At 47.4% G+C, this 22,075-nt stretch overlaps 1 protein-coding gene across 1 annotated transcript in view; it reads right to left on the bottom strand.

Annotated features, from left to right (window-relative positions):
- ZFAT (zinc finger and AT-hook domain containing) overlaps positions 1 to 22,075 on the bottom strand; it is a 188,165-nt gene that overhangs the window by 135,540 nt on the left and 30,550 nt on the right. Inside the window, 1 exon segment of the mRNA XM_025450143.3 lies at positions 8,917 to 9,168. Within this exon segment, the coding sequence (XP_025305928.3) occupies positions 8,917 to 9,168 (252 nt within the window).

A 22,075-nucleotide genomic window follows, 5' to 3' on the forward strand; every position in this document is an offset into this window, starting at 1 on the left:
AGGGCTCAGTGACAGTTCATTTGGTCTGGGGTGAGATCAAAGGAGGAATTAAGGGTGACTCAGGTTTCTATTTCCAATGACTGAGAAGTACCAGCAAGTGAGAAGTAATATTCATGGGCAACCATCAAATACAGGTGGGAAAAAGGGGGACGAAACCCAAAATGTAAAGAACACAGAGTCCAGAAATGACCGTTAGCAGGTATGGATGGCCAGTCAACATGTACCAGGACCTCATCCATGTCATCTGCCCCACATCACATAGAAATATATGTGGAAATCAGAAAAACTAACTTTGAGTTTGCTGCCCATTAGACACTGTCAGCCCTAGTTTCTGATCTAGAGGATTCATGCATTTACTCACTTCCTGTGTTCCAGGCCCTGATGTAAACACTGGAAAGAGAACAGTGAAATGAGATACCCACACAAAGTGCATTATGTCTCTTTGTGTCAAATCCATAAAGAAGTAGAGTCTGGCTCTAGATTTTGGCAGAGAGGAGAGTATGAATGATTCTAGGCCATGTGCAGGGCACCAGACTCTGGGGACAGTATGGGATCCTGCTTGCTGAGCTATCAGCATGTGGGGAGACACACACACAAACGACACTCCTAACATGAGGAGACACACATGGCCTGGAGTGAGTAGCCTGGGCTTCTGGGGGACAGAGGCTGAGGACAAGGAAGGGCACACTCAACCAGCCTGCAAAATGAATGAGGTCAGAGGCGACAGGTGAGTAAGAATCTGCTGACACACGAGAGGGCTCTGGCATCCCAGAGAAGGGATGGGTGTGCAAAGGCAAAGGGATGGCATAGGGCCCAGGAGGCTTAGGGGCTGCAGATGAGTGTGGCTATTCAGAGGGCAGAGGTTCCCTTTCTAGGCAAAGGGAACACATACAAGAGACTGCAAGTACAGGGTTCTGGGGCCTCTGGAAGTTTGTAACAGAGTCATAGGTGGGCAACATGGGAGGGGTACTGGGCAGGGGGCAGCTGTCAGGTTTATGCATAAATGACCTAGCAGGCTCATGATGAGCTCAGCCTGTCTGTGAACAGGGGTGGGCACGGTGGTCTGTCTCTGGGGAAGGGATGTGACCAGTCTGCACTTCAGAGAGATGTCTACACACACACCCAACACGTGCCTAAAACAATCGACTGATATTTGGGAAGAAAATAGGATTCCTCTTTTCCTTTCTTACCATATCCTTGTGAATTTTATAGTTTACATACGTAAAGTGTCTATAATAAACTCTTACAGCAAATGTGTACTTGAGCCAAAATGCCTGGGCTCCCATCTCAGGCCTACTACTTACTACCATGCAACATTGGGTAGGATGCCTGTCTCAGTTTCCTACTCTGTGAAATGGGGACAAAACTAGTAACTACCTCATGGGGTTTTTATGAAGAGGAAATAAATTAATATTTGTAAGACACTCAGAATAGTGGTAGGCCTACAGCAAGGACCCTGTAAGATGGTTTTTAAATTTTAAAAATGCAACTTATTAGTAAATAAAGGAATATATGTATCAGGGATGTGTTTTCAAATCACCGGTGTACACAGACCATGGATGGGAACAGAAGGGCAGAGTAGAACAGAGCTGTCACAAGAGTCTGTGGAAGAGATAATGGGGCTTAACCTCTAAGAAGCACAGCACAGATGGAGAAAAAGTCAACTGACCGTGGCAAGTGACAAATGTGAGGGGTGGGACATCTGGACAGTGGGGACAGTCACCAAGTTGGAATATGGGGGGAGGGGGTCCATTTATAAGGAGATAGACAACAAGCACCACACCAAACGTGCCACAGAGTTTATGCTGCCTATGGGGCACCCAAACTGACTGCAAGCTCAGGAGAGGGTCTGGCCATGGAGGATGTCTGCAAGTCAGAGCCCAGAGAGGGGGTGAGTTCCACGCTGTGTACAGGATGCACACAGCAGTCACTAGTGACAGTCATCAAAAATCTCCCGTTCTCCCCCAACCCGGGCATGTGCACAGCTACACTTTCTGGACCCTCAAAGTCAGTGGGGCCATGTCATCAGTTCTGGCCAATGAAATGCACAAGCAGAAGTGGCAGGTGTCACTTCCAGGCTTAGGGGAAACCATCCAGGGCTCTTCTCCCTTCTTGCACAGTGACCAGCCATGTGCAAGTGGTGGCTGCTCTGTCTGGGACCCTGAGTGAGCAGAGCCTCTGAGCACCTGCAGTAGGCGTCCTGTCCGAAGGAGAACGTGAACCTGGTTCTGTTAGGGCCAAGGCAATGCGGGAGAGGCTTTGTTGTAAGGGCGTGACGTGGCCTACGCGGACTGACAGGCTCAGCGACAGCGACACGACGTGACGAGCAGAAGAACTGAAGCTCACAAAGCAGCAGGAACAGGGGCAGCTGGAGAGGGAGGAGGGAGTTAGGAGCTCGAGGTGTCACGGGGACGGAATGTGAACAGAGCCAGCACACGTGCCCACACTTCCCAGCACGCAGAAAGCCAGAGTGTTTCCAGAGACCGCTGTGCTGCATGACCTCCAGGCTTCCATCCACCTGACGGGTGCACAGGTGAAACCGGGGTTTACAGGCAGCAAAAGCAAACAGTCATCACCATTACACAACTCTCCACGGAGAAAGGCGTCATATTCAGAGACTGACACTGCCCTTCCTTCACGCCTGCAAATCTTCAAACACAACTCACCCAAAACCGTTTTCAATCACAGCGGCTCTTACCAAGTCCGCTGTTTTGCTAACACAAATACAGCAGAAGGCACTTGAAACATTGTTCTAAAAAGACCTCCATGAAGATTATAGGTGCATCTTATGGAAGATCTTAAATAAATGCCTTGTCATCTTTGGGACGGATTCCACAAGAATAAGGGCAAATTTTTGCAACTCTCTTTGCAAAAAAGGACCCCAGAGATAATAAGCTTACAAAGGTTCAGAAGTCACTTTTATAAAATTGACATATTGATTTCTGCAGGCTGCAAACTGTTTTTTCAGAAACACCAGCTGTTCCACATAATGGCACAGAAATCTCTTTTCCTGGTTTCTTTTGCTATTCAAATGCAGAATAAAATAAATAAATATAGAATACACACCAAAAGTATTATTTTAACTTGCCAGGTTCAGCGCAGGGAAAGGCTTGTGTTGTTTTTATTGTTTTAACAAGCTAGAGAGTCAAGGTCAATTGTTTGAAATGTCACTAAACTGCTCTTTACAGACCATGTATTAAAACAATTATGCGAGAATTTTCCCAATTGTAATGTTGTGCTTGGCAAACTAGGAAACATGGAACAAACGTAGGGACGGTGGCCGCAAAGTAGCCGGGCATAAGGTCATTGCTGCATATTTTAGAGGCTTCAATGAGGGCCAGAAAGAGAGAAACTCCCCGAGCTTCTACTCTTCTGTTTCATATTTGTTAAATTAAAGTCCTTTTAGGTCACTCAAATCAGTGGAATAGGAGGCCGTTTTCTCTACAGCTTATTACTGGAGGCAGCTGATAATCTTATTAGAAAGGACTGCTCCCGTCTGCCATTGCAGGATATGTGACCTAACTAATTACAGAGCGGAAAATAAATAGCGGAACCACGCAGGGTAGTTTCCAATAAGGTGAGTGTAAAAGACTGACAGAAGTACACTGAAATGAAATAAAATCTCCATCCATGAGGTGGAAATGAGACAGGTTTGAAGGCACAGATGTGGGACACCGCGGGGCTGGCCCCAGAGTGGGAGTCCAGAGGTGTGGGGTCGCACCCCGGCCCGACCTCCAATGCAGTGTGTGACTCTGGATAATCATCACCTCCTGGACTTCAACTTCCTCAACTGTAAACCTATGAAAGTGAGTCTGAAAAGGGGGTTTTCTGAGCCAATCTTAAAAGGTCACATACCATGTGATTCAAAAGATGTAAGATTTTTGAAATGACCGAATTACAGAGCTGGAGGACAGATCTGCGGTTGCCGAGGGTGGGAGTGGGGTGATTCTGCAGCAGGAGCACGGGTCCCCCTGAGTGACATGACACGGAGCTGCACACACAGGTCATGGTCCGCATCTGAGTCTAAGCACACGCTGCGTAACTCCATACGATGCAACCGTTGGGGGAAAACGGGTTTAAGGGCACCAGATTTCTCTACAATCTTTGCAACTTCCTGTGAATCTGCAATTATCTTCAAAATACAAAGTTTTACTTTTTTAAAGACTTTGAGCCAGACCCTTATTATTTCTTCTCTGGACCCCAGGATTTGAAATAGTTTATCTCCCAATTTATTAAGATAATTCTTTTGCCTGTGTTTACTGATAGAACTGTCTTACTTTACGACTTTCACAAAACCACAATTTCCAGATGGATCCAAATCATGGGTAATAAAAGAGACCATACAAATCACAAAGGAATAGATAGAAGCATGTATTTTATTATTCTGGGGTATCGGTAAGTGTTCTCAGCTATGATGAAAAGGGCAAGAAATCTAAAAGGAACATTCGACAGGAGTGACAGTACAGATATTTAAAACTCCAGTGAAGCATGAAAGAAAACAAAGCAAGGCTACAAATGAAATGGAAAGACAAGGGATGCCTGGGTGACTCAGCGGTTAAGTGTCTGCCTTCAGATCCCGGGGTCCAAGATTGAGTCCTGCACCGGGCTCCGTGCGGTGAACCTGCTTCTCCCTCTGCCTGTCTCTGCCTCTCTCTTTCTCTCTCTCTCTCATGAATAAAAAAAAAAAAAAGAAAGAAAGAAATGAAAAGACAAACTGTGGAGAATATTTTCTGCCGCACACACGGCAACCCAAGGGAAGTAAGTAAAGGACACAGATGAGGAACACCCCAAATTACACACAAGGCACAAATCCCCAATAACTCTATAACCAGGTCTACTCATGACCACATAGACGCTAATACAAACAACTAAAGGGAACCGTCATCTTAGGAGACGGGCAGGGGTGAGGACAGACAATGCGCAGGGTGAAGAGGGCCCAGGAGGGTACAAGCCGGTGTCGGGAAGGGGAGCGGCAGATGCTGTCTGCAGGGAAGCTTGGCAACGTACACGCATGCAACAGAACGTAAAATATGCCCCTACTGGCCCAACAATTATATTACTAGGTATTTGCCTAAGGCAATAATAGCACGAGTACAAATATAATAATAAAATTAAAATGCATGCTTAAGACCAGTCACCTGTGTTGTTGTTCTTGTTGTTTTAATCAGGGAGAAAAATTAAGACCAATCTTGAATGCCAATAGACTAGAAACCGGTGAAGGAAAATGTATGGCCTGCATGTATGGTGAAATGCTGGGTGGCCTTTAAAAATGACAGAAATCTCCATTTACTGACCATTTGGGGTGAAGAAGCATTGCACAGTCCCTGCAATGAGGCAGGTTTGGAACCTGGGCCTGCCACTTAACAGCTGTGTGGTCTAAGCAAGCTTTAGAACCTCTCTGTGTCTCAGTTTCCCTTTCTGTGAAGTGGAAATAACACCAGTGCCTACTTCTAAAGGTTGCTGTGACTTAAATGACCTAACAGCTGTAAGACAGTGAGTATCCAGAGAGAGCTACGGAACAGCTTGTACAATAAAAAATACTGACATGAAAACTTCAATTGGCCACATTGGGGGGAAGGGGTTAAAATCACAGAACATGATGCATGGCCCCATTTCTAAATAATGTATGTGTACACACAGCTGAGCAGGATCTTTCTTCTCTTTTTTATATGGTTTAATAGTCAATCCCCCTAGGCAGTGAGTTTCTGGATTACTGTTACTTTCCTCTTAGTATTTTCTATATCATCCCAGGTATTAAAAAAGAAAAAAAAAGTCAATATCCAATAGGCACCGTCAGACACTTTTGGAATCTGAACTGGTGTGAGCTTTCGGGGCAGGGCGGGGGGGTTGACAATAGTAATATACTTTCTGACCCAGGGGTTATATTTCTAGGGATTTCTCCTATAAAAATAACAGTTATAAGTCTACAAATCCACATGTACGTGGGTGTGTATACACATGCACACACACAGACACACACACACATATATATGCATATAGAAAGATTTATTAAAGCAATATTTACAACAGCAGAAGATTGGAAATAGCTTAAATTTCATCAATTGCAAACAACAGGACACAGAAAAAGTAATGCCGTAGGGTTCCAGGGAAAGATCCTTGTGTTGAGGGTCTTGAGAGGACTTTGCACTTTACTCTGAAGGGGAGACACTGAAAAACTTTGTTTCTGGAAGAAAACCCTGAGGGCAGTGCAGAACATCCACAGATCTGAGTGAACTTCTCAGGCTGCATCCAAGTTAGATCCAGGTCTGACCTCTGGAGGAAGCAGCAGCAGGAATGCTTTGCAAAAGAGATCCCTGATTTCCAGCCATAATTGTACAAAAAGCCCCGGAGTCTCCCAGAAGGAGTCTGACAGGATGAATCATGTGAAGGCACAAAAACAAAACAGATCCTCAAGAAGACAGCACTGAATGATGAGAGAGATTCAGATTCTCGGGCAGGCAGGAACAAACAGAGCCGCTCTGAAGGCTACAGCTGGCCCTTCTGATTAAAACGCAACCACCATGGGGAATGCAAACGGGTACAGCCGCTCTGGAAAACAGCATGGAGGTTCCTCAGACATTTAAAAATAGAACTACTCTATGATCCAGCAATCACACTGCTGGGTATTTACCCCCCAAAAATACAAAAACAGTAATTCAAAGGGATACATGCACGCCTATGCTTATGCTTACAGCAGCGTTATCTAAAAGAGCCGAACTATGGAATCAACCCAATCGTTCACCGACAGATGAATGGATAAAGGAGGTGTGGTCTATATACACACATTGGAATATTACTCAGTCATAATAAGAATGAACTCTTGCCATCTGCAGGGATGTGGATGGAGCTAGAGGGTACAATGAATGCTGAGTGAAACAGAGAAAGACAAACACCATATGATTTCACTCCTGTGTGGAATGGAAGAAACAAAACAAAGGGGGAAAAAAAGAGAGACAAACGAAAAAGTAGATCCTTGCTCTAGAGAACACACTGATGGTCACCAGAGGGGAGGTGGGTGGTGGGATTCGGGAGGGCAGTTGTGGTGAGTACCCGGACATGTATGGGTTTGCTGAATCCCTATGTTGCACACCTGAAACTAATGTAACACTGTTATCCATACTGCGATTAAAGTAATAAACAAACACAATGCAACCACCATTAACCATTTGTGGGAAAAAAAAGGAGGGAGGGAGTAATGCATGGCATGGGAACAGCTCCATAACCCAGGGCCAGTGGGTGACAAATCCACCAGAAATTAGTTCTTCAGGGGCAGGAAGGTCCGTCCTAATCCTTCCTCCCTCAACCATCTCACTTGTAAAAGTAATCTTATTTGCCACGTGGGCATTGGGCTCTGAGGCCAGAGCACTCCCCAGCTAAGTGTCTCACACGGTGATGACACGTGCTCTGCCCTGGGACAGCTGCTTCCCCACTGACTTACCTCGTCTGAATGCTCGTATTGGCACTAGCCCATGCAGCCTAGAAAGGGGTTCACATAGTACCCCCTGAGAGCAGTTCTCCATAGGATAGAATGACGTTTCATGTTCTCTATAGTTTGCACGGATGGTAGCAATGAGCCGCGGCCACCAACCGAGATGTTGGGTAAGCATCAGGGATGAGTTATGCAATTATTCCTCCAATCTGTGCTGGGATTTTACACACCAACAGTCTTGCTTCACTGCTGGGGGGTGTTTATAGTAAAGGACTTGAGAACTGAGGTCCACAGGCTAGGTCCCCTTGCTAACTGAAGGACCCTGGCCAGGCAAATGACCTGATTTCCCAGGATCTAACTATCCTTCTCTACAGGACAGGAAGGAGGACAACAGTACTGTTGGAAGAAAGTTACAGCTAACATTTGCTGAGCCCGTTTCTTATGCAAGCACTGTTCTGAGCATTTTCTAAGTCCTGCCTTATTTCATCCTCAAAGCAACCATTTGTGAGAGTGCTGGGTTTTACTACCATTTTACAGATGAGGAAATGGAGGCAGAAGGAAGCTGGTAAGGGCTGAAGTAGCTGGGATTCCCACCCAGACAGCTGTGTTCCAAAGCCGGAAGCATTTTAACCAGAGTAGTCTCCCACGTAACATCCTTAGCACAGCACAACGCACTGTAAGAACTTCTTCAGTGGTCAGGCAGTCTGAAGACTTCCCAAGTGGGCACAAGAGCCAGACGACAGTGGAGCCCAAGGTAGAGGGGTCTCCCCAGTACCCCCCACCCAGGGCAGTGGTGCTTCATTTCCCCAGAAGGCTGCCCACGAGGTGTGCTCTAACACAGTGATGTCACACCCACTTCAGCCTCTTTCAGAAGCTGCTTCCAAGTGGAGGCCTCGCCAGGAACACGGGTGGAGGAAGCACCGATCCCCTTCAGCTGCTTCCAGGATGCCGCCACACTCAGGCCCTTGGCCTCCATTGGTCATCAAGCTTCATCACAGAGATGCTGAGCATCCTAACATCTGCCCTCGTGCTCATACGGTCCCATCCATCCTCTGAGATGTCCTCCCTCAGCATCCCAGTGCCACCTGGCCCGTGACAGCAGGCTCCCCGCGACTGCCCATCGGAATGCCGTCTCCCCACTGAGGGTTTATTCCCTGCTGACGTTCTGTGATGTGCAGCCCTGCTGTCGCACCCGGAATGTCAGCTCACCCAGGGAGACGCCGCATCTCACCCTCTGTGCAGACCCCAGTGCACCCACTCAAGTACCCCCGGGACTTGCAGTCCATGGGCACCACCCAAGCAGGACACCTTCAACTCAGAGATGACTCACTGTCATGGTGACCGTTCCAAAACTAGGAACTCTCCCAGACAGGTGAGACTTGTGTGTAAGGGCTCGATTTCCCTGTCAAAACTGACCCAGGAAAGACTGCCGTCCGTCGTTCACATGTGTGGGGGAAACGGACGCACTTGGCCCTCAGCGACCATACCTGCTTCTCCGTCCTCCTCGCCCAGGTTCAGCACGATGATGCAGATGTGCTTTCTGAGCTGGCGTGGGTTGGAGAACTTGCGGCAGCACTTGCTGCACTCCAAGCTGCCGGGGGCCAGGCTGCTCCCCTCCTCCGGGACCGGTGGACTGTCCTCGCTCGGACCCACGATGCTCTCCGCAAGCTCCTCCTCGGCGCTGGGCTTCTTCGTGGACCCCTTGGGCCTGCCTCTCTTCCTCTTCATGACCGAAAACTCTACCAAGGAAAGAAGAGAGCACAATGTCGTCACACATGGCCACAGGGCAGAGCACACACCCAACCTCTGAATGTGGGAATGTGTTCAGTTTCGGGTTTTATGAAAAACAGAGTCTGACGTAGTGCCGGAAAGTACAAGCTGCAAACAGTATCTTTAGTGCTAATGTTTCTGCATCTACACACTAGCATGCACTAAATTTCCTTATATTCTGATTTAAAAATATGGGCAGCCAGGGGGCTCAGCGGTTTAGTGCCTGCCTTCGGCCCAGGGCGTGGTCCTGGAGTCCCAGGATCCAGTCCCACGTCGGGCTCCCTGCATGGGGCCTGCTTCTCCCTCTGCCTGTGTCTCTGCCTCCACCCACCCCCTGTCTCTCATGAATGAATGAATGAATGAATGAATGAATGAATGAATGAATAAATAAATAATAAATAAATAAATAAATAAATAAATATTTTTAGAAATATTGTTTGAGGAGAACCTGTGCACATCTTCTCTTATAAAGCGGGGGTGGTTCTAAACTGTGACCGGCAGCCCCCCCGGCTCACAAATCAGACTTCTAAAGAACCCCTAACTCCATTAACACCCTGTTCTCAGAATATGCTTAAGGACTTCTGTGCAAAGGATTCGCAAAGGCTGCTTAGCTTTTCATGCTCTTAACGAGCTACACGACTATTCAGATTATTTCAAGGCATCATAATTATTACAGCCAAATTGTTCTGATAAAACAGAGAAAAAATAATTACAATCTAAATCTACCAATTAAAGGACTAAAGACAACAGCCGTATTTTTCGAGTTTCCTAGCGACCTAGTGAGTTAAATGGCACGCTCAGAGCTGCTGCAGAACAAGTCTCAAACCGTTTTTCAACTTGTGTTTCTTAATTAGCCCTCATTTTTAAGACACTGATCTCCAGAATGAAAGTGGGAATTAAGATGGGTGCGTGGGGTCGGGAAGCATCGTGCTGCTGGGTGCGTGAAGAGGGAGTGTCTGGTCCCAAATGATGTGACCTGACAGGTATCCTGAGAGACACCAAGCAGGAAACCAGCACAGTCTGTTAGTGGCCTATCTGCTGAGGTACAGCATTTCAGCAATCGTCCAAATCTGAGCTGCAGAGGAAAGGAGGGGGTCCTGGCTCCAGCAGCATCCTGGTAATATGGTCAAGTACAGAATGAGATCTTCAGGCCGTCTCCCTGCTCTAAGGCCACCAGTCTGCACAGGTAGGCATCCCCCACGCTGCCCACTGCTACCCCCATGAAGACCCTTTAAGTAGGTCCTTGTGCTCCCACATCAGACAGGGAGACCAGAGGGGAGGGGGCAGGATGGTTCTGGAGCAGTCTGCAGAGAAAGAGTGGCATGGCAAGTGTGGGCTCTGGACACAGGAGCCTGCTTTGACGCAGGGTCCCCAAGAACTCAGGGAGGTCATGCACCAGAATGGGGAAGACCTGGGGGGTAAGGGGGGGGCCTTCTGGGGGAAGAGCTTCTGCAGAGCTGCAGTGCCAAGGGTGGCTCAACACTGAGCAAGAGACCCAAACCAGAGCCTTCCTCGGCCAGGGCAGCCAGCACAGTGCACCGTGACCGCCTCCCTGCTATGTCCGGGGTGTGCTGGAGATGGGGTGGGGGTAGGGGAGGGAAAGTACTTAGCAACAGGAAGGCAGACAGAGAGACCAGATCAAACGAACAAGGGCGCGGGACCCTTGGATCCCACTGTCCGCAATGGATTTTCCCGAGAAGAACAACAGCTGTGTGGACACAGGCCCACTGCCATGTACAGGAGGCTGGAGCGGGTGGCAAGGAAAGAAGGACAACCTGTTTACCTCACAGCCATGGAAACTTCTCTCCTTGCTAATCTTCCCCCCAGCATGTACTTGTGCAAATTCCCGAAGCGGCAATGAACGGCAGAGCAGCAGGGTGAGCGGCGGGACCGTCCTGCATGTCCACGGCCCAGGCCCAACCTCCCCGAAGGCCCGGCCAGCTGCCAGGTGCACATCAGCGCTCCTCCTTCGACGCAGCCGTGTGAAGGAGCAGCCTTACCCTGGGCTCTCTGCCCTCTGCTGCTGGGGGTGACCTCTGGGCCCTAGAACGTCCCGCCTGACAGGTGGACTGCCCCTCTGCCTGGGGCTGGGGCCGCCGACAGTCTAACAACGGGCCTTACGCCTCGGCTCCGTGACAAGTCAGACCAGTTCTGAGCTCGGGAGGAACTGGAGAACAGAGGTGCTCCCCCGAACCCCCGGGAGGAGCGAGGGACTGCAGGCCAGCCACGGGGTCGGTGGGTCATCGAGGTGGACGCTGAAGGCTGGGCGAGCATCCCTGGTTGGAAATACTCAAGTCCTGTCACATAATACAGCAGGGAGAAGGCAACGGCGTCCAGGACTCCACGGGGGCAGGAGGTGGACAGACAGCTCCGCATCCAGAAGCCCCCCAGTCCCAGACTCGGCCCGTGCATCTCTCCCTACACATGGTATTTAACAGGGTACTCGTAAGGATGCTTTTCTAAGTTCTGTGAACCATTCTAAGACACTTCTGGAACTGGAGGGAGTCCTCAGGGTCCCCTGAATTCGCAGCTAGCTGGTCAGAGCGATGGTGGCCCTGGAGGGACTCCCAAGCCTGTGGCGGGGTCAGCAGTCTCGTGGGCAACTGTGCCCCTAACTGGGGTTCAGCACACTCTCTGCGGCAGGGCACCCGGCGTCCTATCCTCAGAGATGCGCCCAAGCACGTGCCAGCAACCATGGCACACAGGGTGCGAGCAAGGCTCTGCCCCGTCCGCGTCTCTCCCCACAGATGGGGACTCCCTGCAGGCCGAGCCCTCATCCTGACCACCTGGTACCCCCGGCAGCGGAGCTGCTGTCCTGCACAGCGGCACCAGCACATCTCCGAGGGCTAAACCGATGAGCAGCGCGCACAAGCCGGCTGTCAAGGAAGAAACACAGAATCACCCCTGAAAGCTTTGGAAATCCTCTAACACGACGGTGACAAAACTAATCTTACATCTTGCTACATCCATAATGCAGCTGCTCAAGACCAATTAGTTAGCGAAAAATGAAATATTAATAAATGAACTCGGAATAACTTAAAAGCACTGAAAACGAGTTGCTGCTGTCAACTACAAACATTTTACAGAACTGTGGAAGTGGGCAAGGGAACTCCTGCAACCTCGTAATCAAAACCCCAGGATGGGCTTACCTTCCGTTCCCCCTCCTCCTCCATGAACTTTCTCCTTCGGCCAGTCTGGGTGCTCTGTGGTTTGTCCGAAAGACATTTGCCCACTACACCCCCTCTCTGTTCTTTGTCACCAAGACCCCTACACACAGCCCCCGGACCACAGCCTCCTGCTCCCCTCCTCTTCTGCCTGCAACCCTTGTCTCACTGCTGAGCCCTTACTCTAGAACATTCCACTGTTCACAACACCCAGACCTCCGAGGTCTCTAGGTCCTCACATGGCCCAACACGTGCACACATGCACACAGAGCGGGGCTCTCTCTCAAGTGCTCAGCAATGTTCTAGACTTCCCTAAATTTGCACCGATAATCTTGGTCTCCTTGTACGTACCTGTACTGCTTCCCCCATCCGCGCCCACCTCCTGCACCCCAGTCAGACCCCAAGCCCCCACTCAAACCCTCAGGTCCTCCTCCAGGCGGCCATCCCAGCTGCTCTCGCGTGGACAGTGGGAGGCACACATGGCATACACGCCGCTGACAGAGCCTCCGGCCTGCGTGCTTCCCTGTCTCCCCACCTGTTACATATCCAAAGGCTGAATTCCCAGAGCCCAAGGATCACAATCAGAGCTGGAGATGTAGGAGACACTTTAAGAAGTCAATACACGTTGTTTGATGGCAGGAAAAGAAGCCATTTCCTGTGTCCAGTTTCCAAAAGGAAAAAAGAGGCGAGCCACCACACATCCTTTCAATCCTGCCCCAACGCCACAGTTTGGGGGACACATCCTCACAAGCAGAGAATCATCCTTGCAGATCCAAGGCCAAAACTAGCAAGGGACAGGAAGAAATCAGCCAAAGGTCGTTAAATTCAATCAAAAGACAACATGAGCCCTGTGATTAAAAACAGCTCCACGTTACTAAAAATCTAATAACGTAAGCTCTTTATTTGCACATCACTCAAGTGTGCAAGGCCTTTTCCGAGTCCTTATCTCATTTTACCCCCATAAAAACCCTCGGAGATAGATATAGAAATGTAATTTCCTCAACAGGAAGAGAAATAAGGGACTTCAAGGTTCAAGGGTCTTGGCACATTTTCTGGAATCTGCTGCTGAGCTCACAGAGCCAGGACCTGGGTTTTCCTTCTCCCTGCCCAGCTCTCTCCACCGGGTCATGGAGCCCTCGGGTCAGCTCTGGACACTGAAAGGAGCCAGTGCTGCAGCGCAGAGAACCCGAGTGGGGAGACGGGCCTCCCCAAGTTAAATCCCCCCCAAGCTGCTGTTTCTGGTATGAAAAATAAACACAAAACTGTGTGTTATAGTCACGGACAAATAAAAGCCATGCATTAAAATGCTGAGCATAGTACTTAGAAGGTGGTCAGTTAAGTGGCAAGTGCTTATTACTGTGGCCATAGTCATTAAAACTCTGACTTGGACTATCTGCCTGGAGCAACCATTACCTTCCCAACTGGGCCACTGCTGAATCAGGGGGTTCCTCAGGGCGCACCTGCTCTCGCTCCTCACGGCACCCTCCCCTTGATTTCTTCATTTTAAAGGTTCTCACACACCAAGAAAGTCAGTATGGAATTAGGGGCGTAATACACATTCCATGATGCCGGAGACCAGGGATAAAGCCAGCACCCTCACTGTGCAGCTCAACCCAGTCACGCCAACTCGAGAATTTAGGCAAATCCTGAAACTCTAATACGGCTGGGCCCGACAGTCAATCTCCCTGACATTTACTTCCAACAAGCCCAGGAAGCAAAGGGAAGACAATGAATTATTTATCAGAAATGAGGAAGTGTGAGCCTTTGAGGTTTATGGGGAATGCAGCGTCCCCCTGGCGGGACAGACTGCAGCCAGCCCTGAACCACAAGGCGCCAGGGAGGCCAGAGGCACCCACGCCTGCTCCCTGTGGATCTCCCAGCAGCGATGGGGAAATGTCACACAACACGGGGTAATGAGGAAGCCCGTACAGCTCCGGCACCAGGTGAAGCATGTGCATTTCTCCATCCGGTCTCTGTGGGAAGCATCAGAATCACTCCCATTGTACAGAAAAGGACGCTGAGGCTTAAGAAGATTAATCAAGCTGCCTCCCCCCACCCCACGACACAGTACAAAGTAAGCGGAACGCAAGGCTCTGAACCCACTGTTTGCCTCGGAGTCGGTGAACTTCACATTTATGTCAGTGCAGTGAATTTCAGAGCACAGGAATAATACAATCTGACCTCTCCTCTAAGCTCTGCAGGAAAACGGTGACAGGGTCACCCAGCTACAAGCCTCAGTGTGATCCAACTCCTGAACCAGACGACAGATGGATGAAATGGGAAGCAGGAGACTACAAAGTGCATCATGCATGTACCACATACTAAGGCATTACGTATTAACACGTATTTACCTCATAACCTTTTCAAGGGGAAAAAAAAAAGGCCAGCATCTTATCTCCCTTTGACACTGACAAAAACCATTTGCCTAAGCCACTGGCAGGGCCTCCACAGTGCAGGCTGAGACCTGCAATGAGGTGCCACGGGGGGAGGGGAGGGGACCCGAGACCTGGGCCATGCTCCACGAGCCTGAGCTGAACCCTGTGGTACCGGCTGTGCCAGCCCTGATCCCATTTTATGCTTGTTCTCCCACAAAGAAAGCCCGTTACTAACCTACCAGCCTGGAATGAGGGCACCTTTTTATGATCCGCACAAAAGCACCCTATGTGCCAGCCACAGCCATGGAGATCACATGACAGTTCCAGGAATGGAACCTGAGTCTCTCTGAGCCCGAGATGGGTGCTCTTTAACTACCCCCACACCGCCTACCTGTGTAGATTAGAGGGCTCAGGTTGCAGTGCTTTCTGGAACACTGAGTATAACATGCCTGTGTACACTCAGAACGACCCCATGTGGGGGTGCCTGGGTGGCTCAGTTGCTTAAGTGGCTGCCTTCTGCTCAGGTCATGATCTCAGGGTCCTGGGATGGAACCCCACATCAGGCTCCCTGCTCAGGGGGAAGTCTGCTTCTCCCTCTGCTGCTCCCCCTGCTTATGCTCTCTCATGCATGCTGTCTCTCAAATAAATAAAATCTTAAAAGAAAAAAATGACCCTATTTGTGGTAGCTGTCCAGAAAAGACAGCACAGAGGTTTAGATTTAGATGCCAACTTCCCGTGGGAAGCCTCTGTTCACCCTCGAACTAGACTCTGTGACCCCCGCTGTAGTGGTCCATCCTCTATCCCAGAGACGTGCTTTGCCCGCTGTCCTGCACGACTGCCTCTTTGCCCACCTGCACCCACCAAGCAGGAGGCAGACCCAGCAGGAAGAGCGCCCCGTCCTCCCCCTTCAGATCAGCACCTAGCACAGTGCCCCAGCATAGAACAGACACGGGTTTACTGAATAAAGAAGTGGGGTGGGAGGGAAGGCAGAGAGAAAAATGAGAGAAGTTTCTACAGAAGGTCTGAAAGGGGAAGAAGATGGAAGAGTCTAAATGAGGCCCTCCGGGAACCCGCGTAGGCTGGGCTGCAGCACGCCCACCTGCCCCAGCTGCCACCGGATGAACAAACATGCGCGTGCACCCTCACCCACCACTCACACCCAAACATGCACCTACGCACGTTCTCAGACACCATCACACACTCGCACACACACACATTCTCTCCATGAGGCAATTCTTCCTTGGACCACAGCCAGAGATCTGATAGGGAAGAGAGGAGAAAATGAAAGGTTCTTAGGCAGACCACTTCCTACATGAGCAAAAAAGATTAAAAGGCTATAAAATAAACCAAAGGATTTAGGAACCTTCATGTTATAAAGAGAGACCAAAATAATAAATCAATTACTACTCAGTTAAAGGTTTAATTAAACCATTTCAAGTATCTCTCAACTTAAAATGAATTGTGAAGGTTAAACCTGAATAGAAATCATCAGAGAGAAACTAAGCTTCTAGAAGCCTCAAATTTTACAGACTTGCACAGAGAGAAAAAGGAGGACTTGGAGTTCTTAATGAAAGACTTTTGAAAAAATTTTCTAGTATTAAGAGTCTGAGTTTAATTTAAGTCTTAAATACTTTTAAAAATTAAACCGTACAGGCAACTAATCTTCCAGGATACACACACACAAAAGAGAGGAAATGTGTTCAAGAAAAATTTAAGTCAAAAGTAAATTAGTTAATAAAGGAAAATAATTTTTAAAGTAGCCTCGTAGTAAGAGTCTGATTATGCCCAGAGCAGTACAAGAAGAGGCAAATGCCTCAGAGCACCTGGGCCCAGATCCCACCCTCCCACCTACTAACTAGGTAACCGTGTGTTCTTGTAACTCTTCCAGTCTCTGAGCCACATATTCCTCAATTATAAAATCTCAGCATCAGTAAAGAAATGGAAGACACGGACAGCACCATACACTAACAAAATCTAACACGCATCTATAAAAACATGCCACCATCAACAGCAGACTATAAATTCTTCTCAAATACGCATAGAATGTTCTCCAAGATAAACCACATAAGTCATGTCTCAAAAAATGTGTAAATCATACAAAATATGTGGACTGAAATTAGAAATAAAAAATTCATACAAGTGAATAACCAAAAAAAAGGGAAAAAAACAATTAAAAAGTGGGCAGAGTACCTGAACAGACATTTTTCCAAAGACGACATCTAGATGACCAACAGACATAGGAAAAGATGCTCAACATCACTCATCATCAGAGCAATGCAAACCAAAACTACAATGAGATACCACCTCATACCTATCAGAAGGGGTATTATTAAAAAGATGGGAAATAACAAGTGTTGGCGAGGATGTGGAGAAAGGGGAACTCTCTCACACTGTGGGCGGCAATGCGACCTGGTGCAGTCACTCTGGAAAAGTGTGGAGTCTTCTCAAAAACTTAAAAATAAAGCTCCCCTACAATCCAGAAATTCTACTTGTAGGTATTGAAGGAAGCAAAAACATTAATTTGAAAAGATATGTGCACATCTTCATTCATGGCACCATTACTTACAATAGCCAAGATAAGAAAGCAGCCTAAGTGTCACTGATAGATGGGGAAAAAAAGATGTATTATATGTGTTATACGTGTGTACACACAAACACAGGAACACACACACACACTGGAATATTTCTTAGCCATAAAAAATAATGAAATCTCACCATTTGCAACAACACAGATAAACCTAGAGAGTATTATGCTAAGTAAAGTAAGTCGGAAAGAGAAAGATAAATACCAAATGATTTCACTTATATATGGAATCTAAAAAACAAAGAAACAAAACAGAAACAGACTCATTGTTATGGAGAACAAACTGGTGGTTGCCAGAAGGAGAGGGATGGGGGATGGGATGGGGATGGGGGATGGGTGAAGTACATGAAGGGGAGTAAGAGGTACAAACTTCCAGGTAAAAAATAAGTAAGTAATGAGGATGAAAAGTACAGCATAGAAGGGGCAGCTGGGTGGCTCAGTCGATTAAGCTTCTGCCTTCAGCTCAGGTCATGATCCTGGGGACCTGCTGGGCATGCGTGAAGTCTGCTTCTCCCTCTCCTGCTGACCCTTCCCCCTGCTCCTGCTTTCACTGATGCTCTCTCAAGTAAATAAATGTTTAAAAAGTCTTAAAAAAAAAAAAAAGGGAGAAAAGTACAGCATAGGGAATATAATCAATGATATTGTAATAACTTCAGGGACAGGTGGTGACTAGAGCCACTGTGGTGATCACATCTCACAATGTATAAGAATATCGAATCACTATCTGTACATCCTGACACTAATGTAATCATGTGCACCAATTAAAATTTAATTTTAAAAAAGAAAAGTAAGAAAGAACAGAAAAAAAAAATCTGTGAAACTCAAGAATACATGGAAATTAAATGGCATTCCTAACTAACTAATGGGTCAAAGAGGCTATCATCAAGGAAATTAGGAAATATGCTGAGATGATCAAAAGGAAAACATGACATACAAATGTCCATGGGATGCAATGAGAGCAGGCTTCACAAGGCTGTAAGTGACTGTGTGAGATACAGAAAGATCACCAATCTCTTCCAACCCAAGAAACCAGAGAAAACAGAAGCAAACCAAATGCATAGCAAGCAGAAGGGCAAGAAATAAAAATAAAAATTAGAGTGTAAAGAGATTAAAGAGAAAAACAGAAGATAAAATTTAAAAACTGACAAACTTTTAGCTAAACCCACCAAGAAAAAACAGGTAAAACTCAAGTAGCTAAAATCAGGAATGAAAGATGGAACATTACCACTCATCTTACAAAAAAAATTTTTTTTTAATTCTCAGGGATACTATGAACAAGTAATTATATGCCAACAAATCAGATAACTTTGATGAAATGGAAAATTTCCTAGGAGGACACAAAGTACTAAAAGGAGTTCAAGGGGCACCTGGGTGGCTCAGTGGTTGAGCGTTTGCCTTTGGCTCAGGGCATGATCCTGAGTTCGGGTCCCACATCAGGCTCTTTGTAGGGCACCTGCTTCTCCCTCTGCCTGTGTCTCTGCCTCTGTGTGTCTCTCATGAATAAAAAAATAAAATCTTTTAAAAATAGGAAGTCAAGAAGAAAGAGAAAGTATTCATACACCTGTCTCAAGCAAAGAAACTGAATGGGTAATCCAGAAACTTCCCACGAAGAGCCCAAAAGTAAAGGGTTTCACTGATGAATTCTATCAAACATTTAAGAATTAACACCGACACTTCAAAAATCTTCCAAAAAACAGAGGAAGGGACACTTCCCAAATCACTGTGAGGCCACGACTACCCTGATTCCAAAACCAAAGACATCAGAGAAATGACCCTACTGCTATCTCTGAATACAAACACAAAACTCTTCACCAAAATACTAGCAAGCAAAAAAGCAAAAACAAGCAAACAAACAAAAACTAGCAAACCAGCTCCAGCAGCACATGAAAAAGGATTATGCAATATGACCAAGTGGAATGCATCCCAGGAATGTAAGAGTGGTTCAAGGGTATGAAAATCCATCCACGTAAATCACCATATTAATGGAATGAAGGGGGGAGAAAAAAATCACATGGTCGTCCCCACTGAGTGATGGACCAGGGAGGCAGAGCAGGTGAGAGGACAAGACGGGTCGGGATGGTGTCCTGAGCAGAGACCCGCCCCTTTCATCACTAACATCAGTACCAAGGGCAAGGGTAGAAGTCAGCCCACGCGTACGCTAGAAAACACTGACGCACAGAATTCCAGGAAGAGTTCTATTCTGCGCTCTTACCGTTTACTCATTATTTATAAATGAAATGAAAAATTCAAATTATTTTATCTCATTCACATTTCATTTTTAGTTGGAAGAAAATCTTAATAAGCAAAGCTGAATGAAAACAGAATTAAAGCTCTGTAACAACCTATCTCTAGGTTCTCGACCCGTTAATCCCTGGGACTTCTATCCGCCATATGAATTTTACAAGAGAGATTATCCATTCTTCTCAGTTTATAGATGCTCAACCCCAGAGGCAGGTACGGCAACATTCCAAGTTCCTGACTAAAGCTCTGGCTCCATCATCCATTAAGCCGCACTCTTTGGAAAGCCAAGGCATCTTAAGCCCTGAGCAGGACGGTGGCCATGGGGCAGTGGACATCGTCGAGGGTCCTCCAGTGAGGTCTGGGCAGACGAGCCTTAGCCCCAGAACGGGTGGCTCAACTGGGAGGGCCCTGGAATTAAACAGAACCTTTTATTTCCAGCCTTCCTAAGGCGTGATTGACAACCAAAAACTGCATATATTTAGGTTATACAATAGGATTTTTTAAGGTGTACAACAAGATGATTTAATATACATTATCATTGGTAAATGCGCACCACGACCAACAACAGCAACCATTTTTTCCTTTTGGTGAGAACAGTTATGACCTCCTCTGCCAGCAGCTTCGAGGACATAATACAGCACTGTTCACTGTAATCCCCGCGCTGTGCATTAGTTCCCCAGAACTCAACTCATCTCAAAGTTTGTACCTCTTGACTATGCTCTCCCCACTCCCCCCCACTACCTGGCAACCACCATCCTACTCTTTGGTTCTATGATTTCCGCTATTTTAGAGTCTACATATAGGTGAGATCACAAAAATGTTCGTCTTTCTAAGTGTCCAGCTTATTTCACTTAAGGTAAAGTCTTCCAGATTCATCCATGTTGCAAATGGCATGATTTCCTCCTTTGTTGAGGGTGAATAATGTATGTGTGTGTGTGTGTGTGTGAGAGAGAGAGAGAGAGAGAGAGGCACCTTCTGTATTCACTCATCTGCTGACAGACCCTTGGGCCGTCTACTGTGAATGAAGCTGCAGGGAACACTGGGGTGTGGGTATCTCTCTGCAATACTGATTTCATTTCCTTTGGATATATTTCCAGAAGTGAGATTGCTGGATCATGCAGTAATTCTATCTTTACGTTTTGAGGAACCTCCCCACTGTTTTCCGTAGTGGCTGCACCAGTCTGCATTCCCGCCAACAGGGCACAAGGGTCCCGTTTCTCTACATCCTCGCCAACACGTGTGATCTTGTCTTCCCGAGGACAGCCAGTCCAACGGGGGCGGGGTGATCGCTCACTGCAGTTTTGATTTGACCTTCCCTGATGGTTAGTGACACTGAGCATCTTTTCATGCACCTGTTGGTCATCTGTATGCCTCCTTAGGCAAAATGCCTGTTGAGGTCTTTTGTCCATTTTTAATCAGGCTACTGGGCAGATTCTGAATGCCAAATGGCCCTCTCCCCACCCCTCCTCCCCAAAGCAGAGACTCAAAAGGACACTATTCGGTTAAGATGTGATTACGTGTAACTGCCCACCTCAGACCTGCTTTCTCGAAGTGGGGAGAGGCCAGTCCCTCTCCCGAGGCCCGTGATGGGGCTGACACACCATGGACCCACCCTGCTCGGCTGCTGGAGAGGAAGACACGAACACTCCACCCTCCTCCTCATTCGCCACCACTGGTTTCAGGTGCCCGGTTTTCTCAGTTTCATCTTTCTCCAGTAACAGTATCCAGCAGAACTTCTCCTAACTTCTCAACAACTTAATCCTCTGTCAGGTGTATTTCTCTGAGCTCCCTGGGAATGGCCAGAGGGACTCATTAACCAAAACATTTTTTGTCTGGAGTCTCTCCTTGTTAACGATGTCAGACAGATGATCAATAAGCCAGCCTGCTTAGAAATGCCAGTCTGAATATTCCCAGGAAAGAGCAATTGGTTATCAGTGTGGCTAATGAATCCTGTGATGGAGCTCTCATGGCCACGGACTGTTCTGGCTGTTGTCGCTCATCATATAAAAAATAGTTTTATGGACACTTTTTTTCTTCTTTAACTGTTGTTTGCAGCTATTCCTCGTGTAGTACACATCTTCTTTGTCTGTGGGGACCTAATTACAGTGCCTCAAAGGTTTCTCTAATCCATTGCCTGCTGCATCTGATGCCATTCAGTGGGAGATGTCTGGACGCCGCTGACAAGATGGATCTCCCTTCGCACGCTCATTGTGAACCTGAAGGATTCTGTGCGAATCAAAGCTTTGCTATTTGAATCCTCATTCCAGGTTTACACGCTCAGTTCAGAAATGCGGTGTCTCGGGTTGTATAGTCTTATACATTAATCACGTATGCTGTAATAGCTTTCCTTTATTGTCTTCTGTGCCAGGCATCATCCGAGGTGCCACAGGTATATCCCCTGGCTTAATCCCCAGCGCCCACCTTGTGACAGGAGTATTTATCTTCATTTGTCCGATAAGCACAGTGAGGCTCAGAGAAGTCACGTCATCTGCTTCAGGTAATGCAGCTGGCG

Source organism: Canis lupus, chromosome 13 (assembly GCF_003254725.2).
Source record: "Canis lupus dingo isolate Sandy chromosome 13, ASM325472v2, whole genome shotgun sequence".
Taxonomy (NCBI): domain Eukaryota; kingdom Metazoa; phylum Chordata; class Mammalia; order Carnivora; family Canidae; genus Canis; species Canis lupus.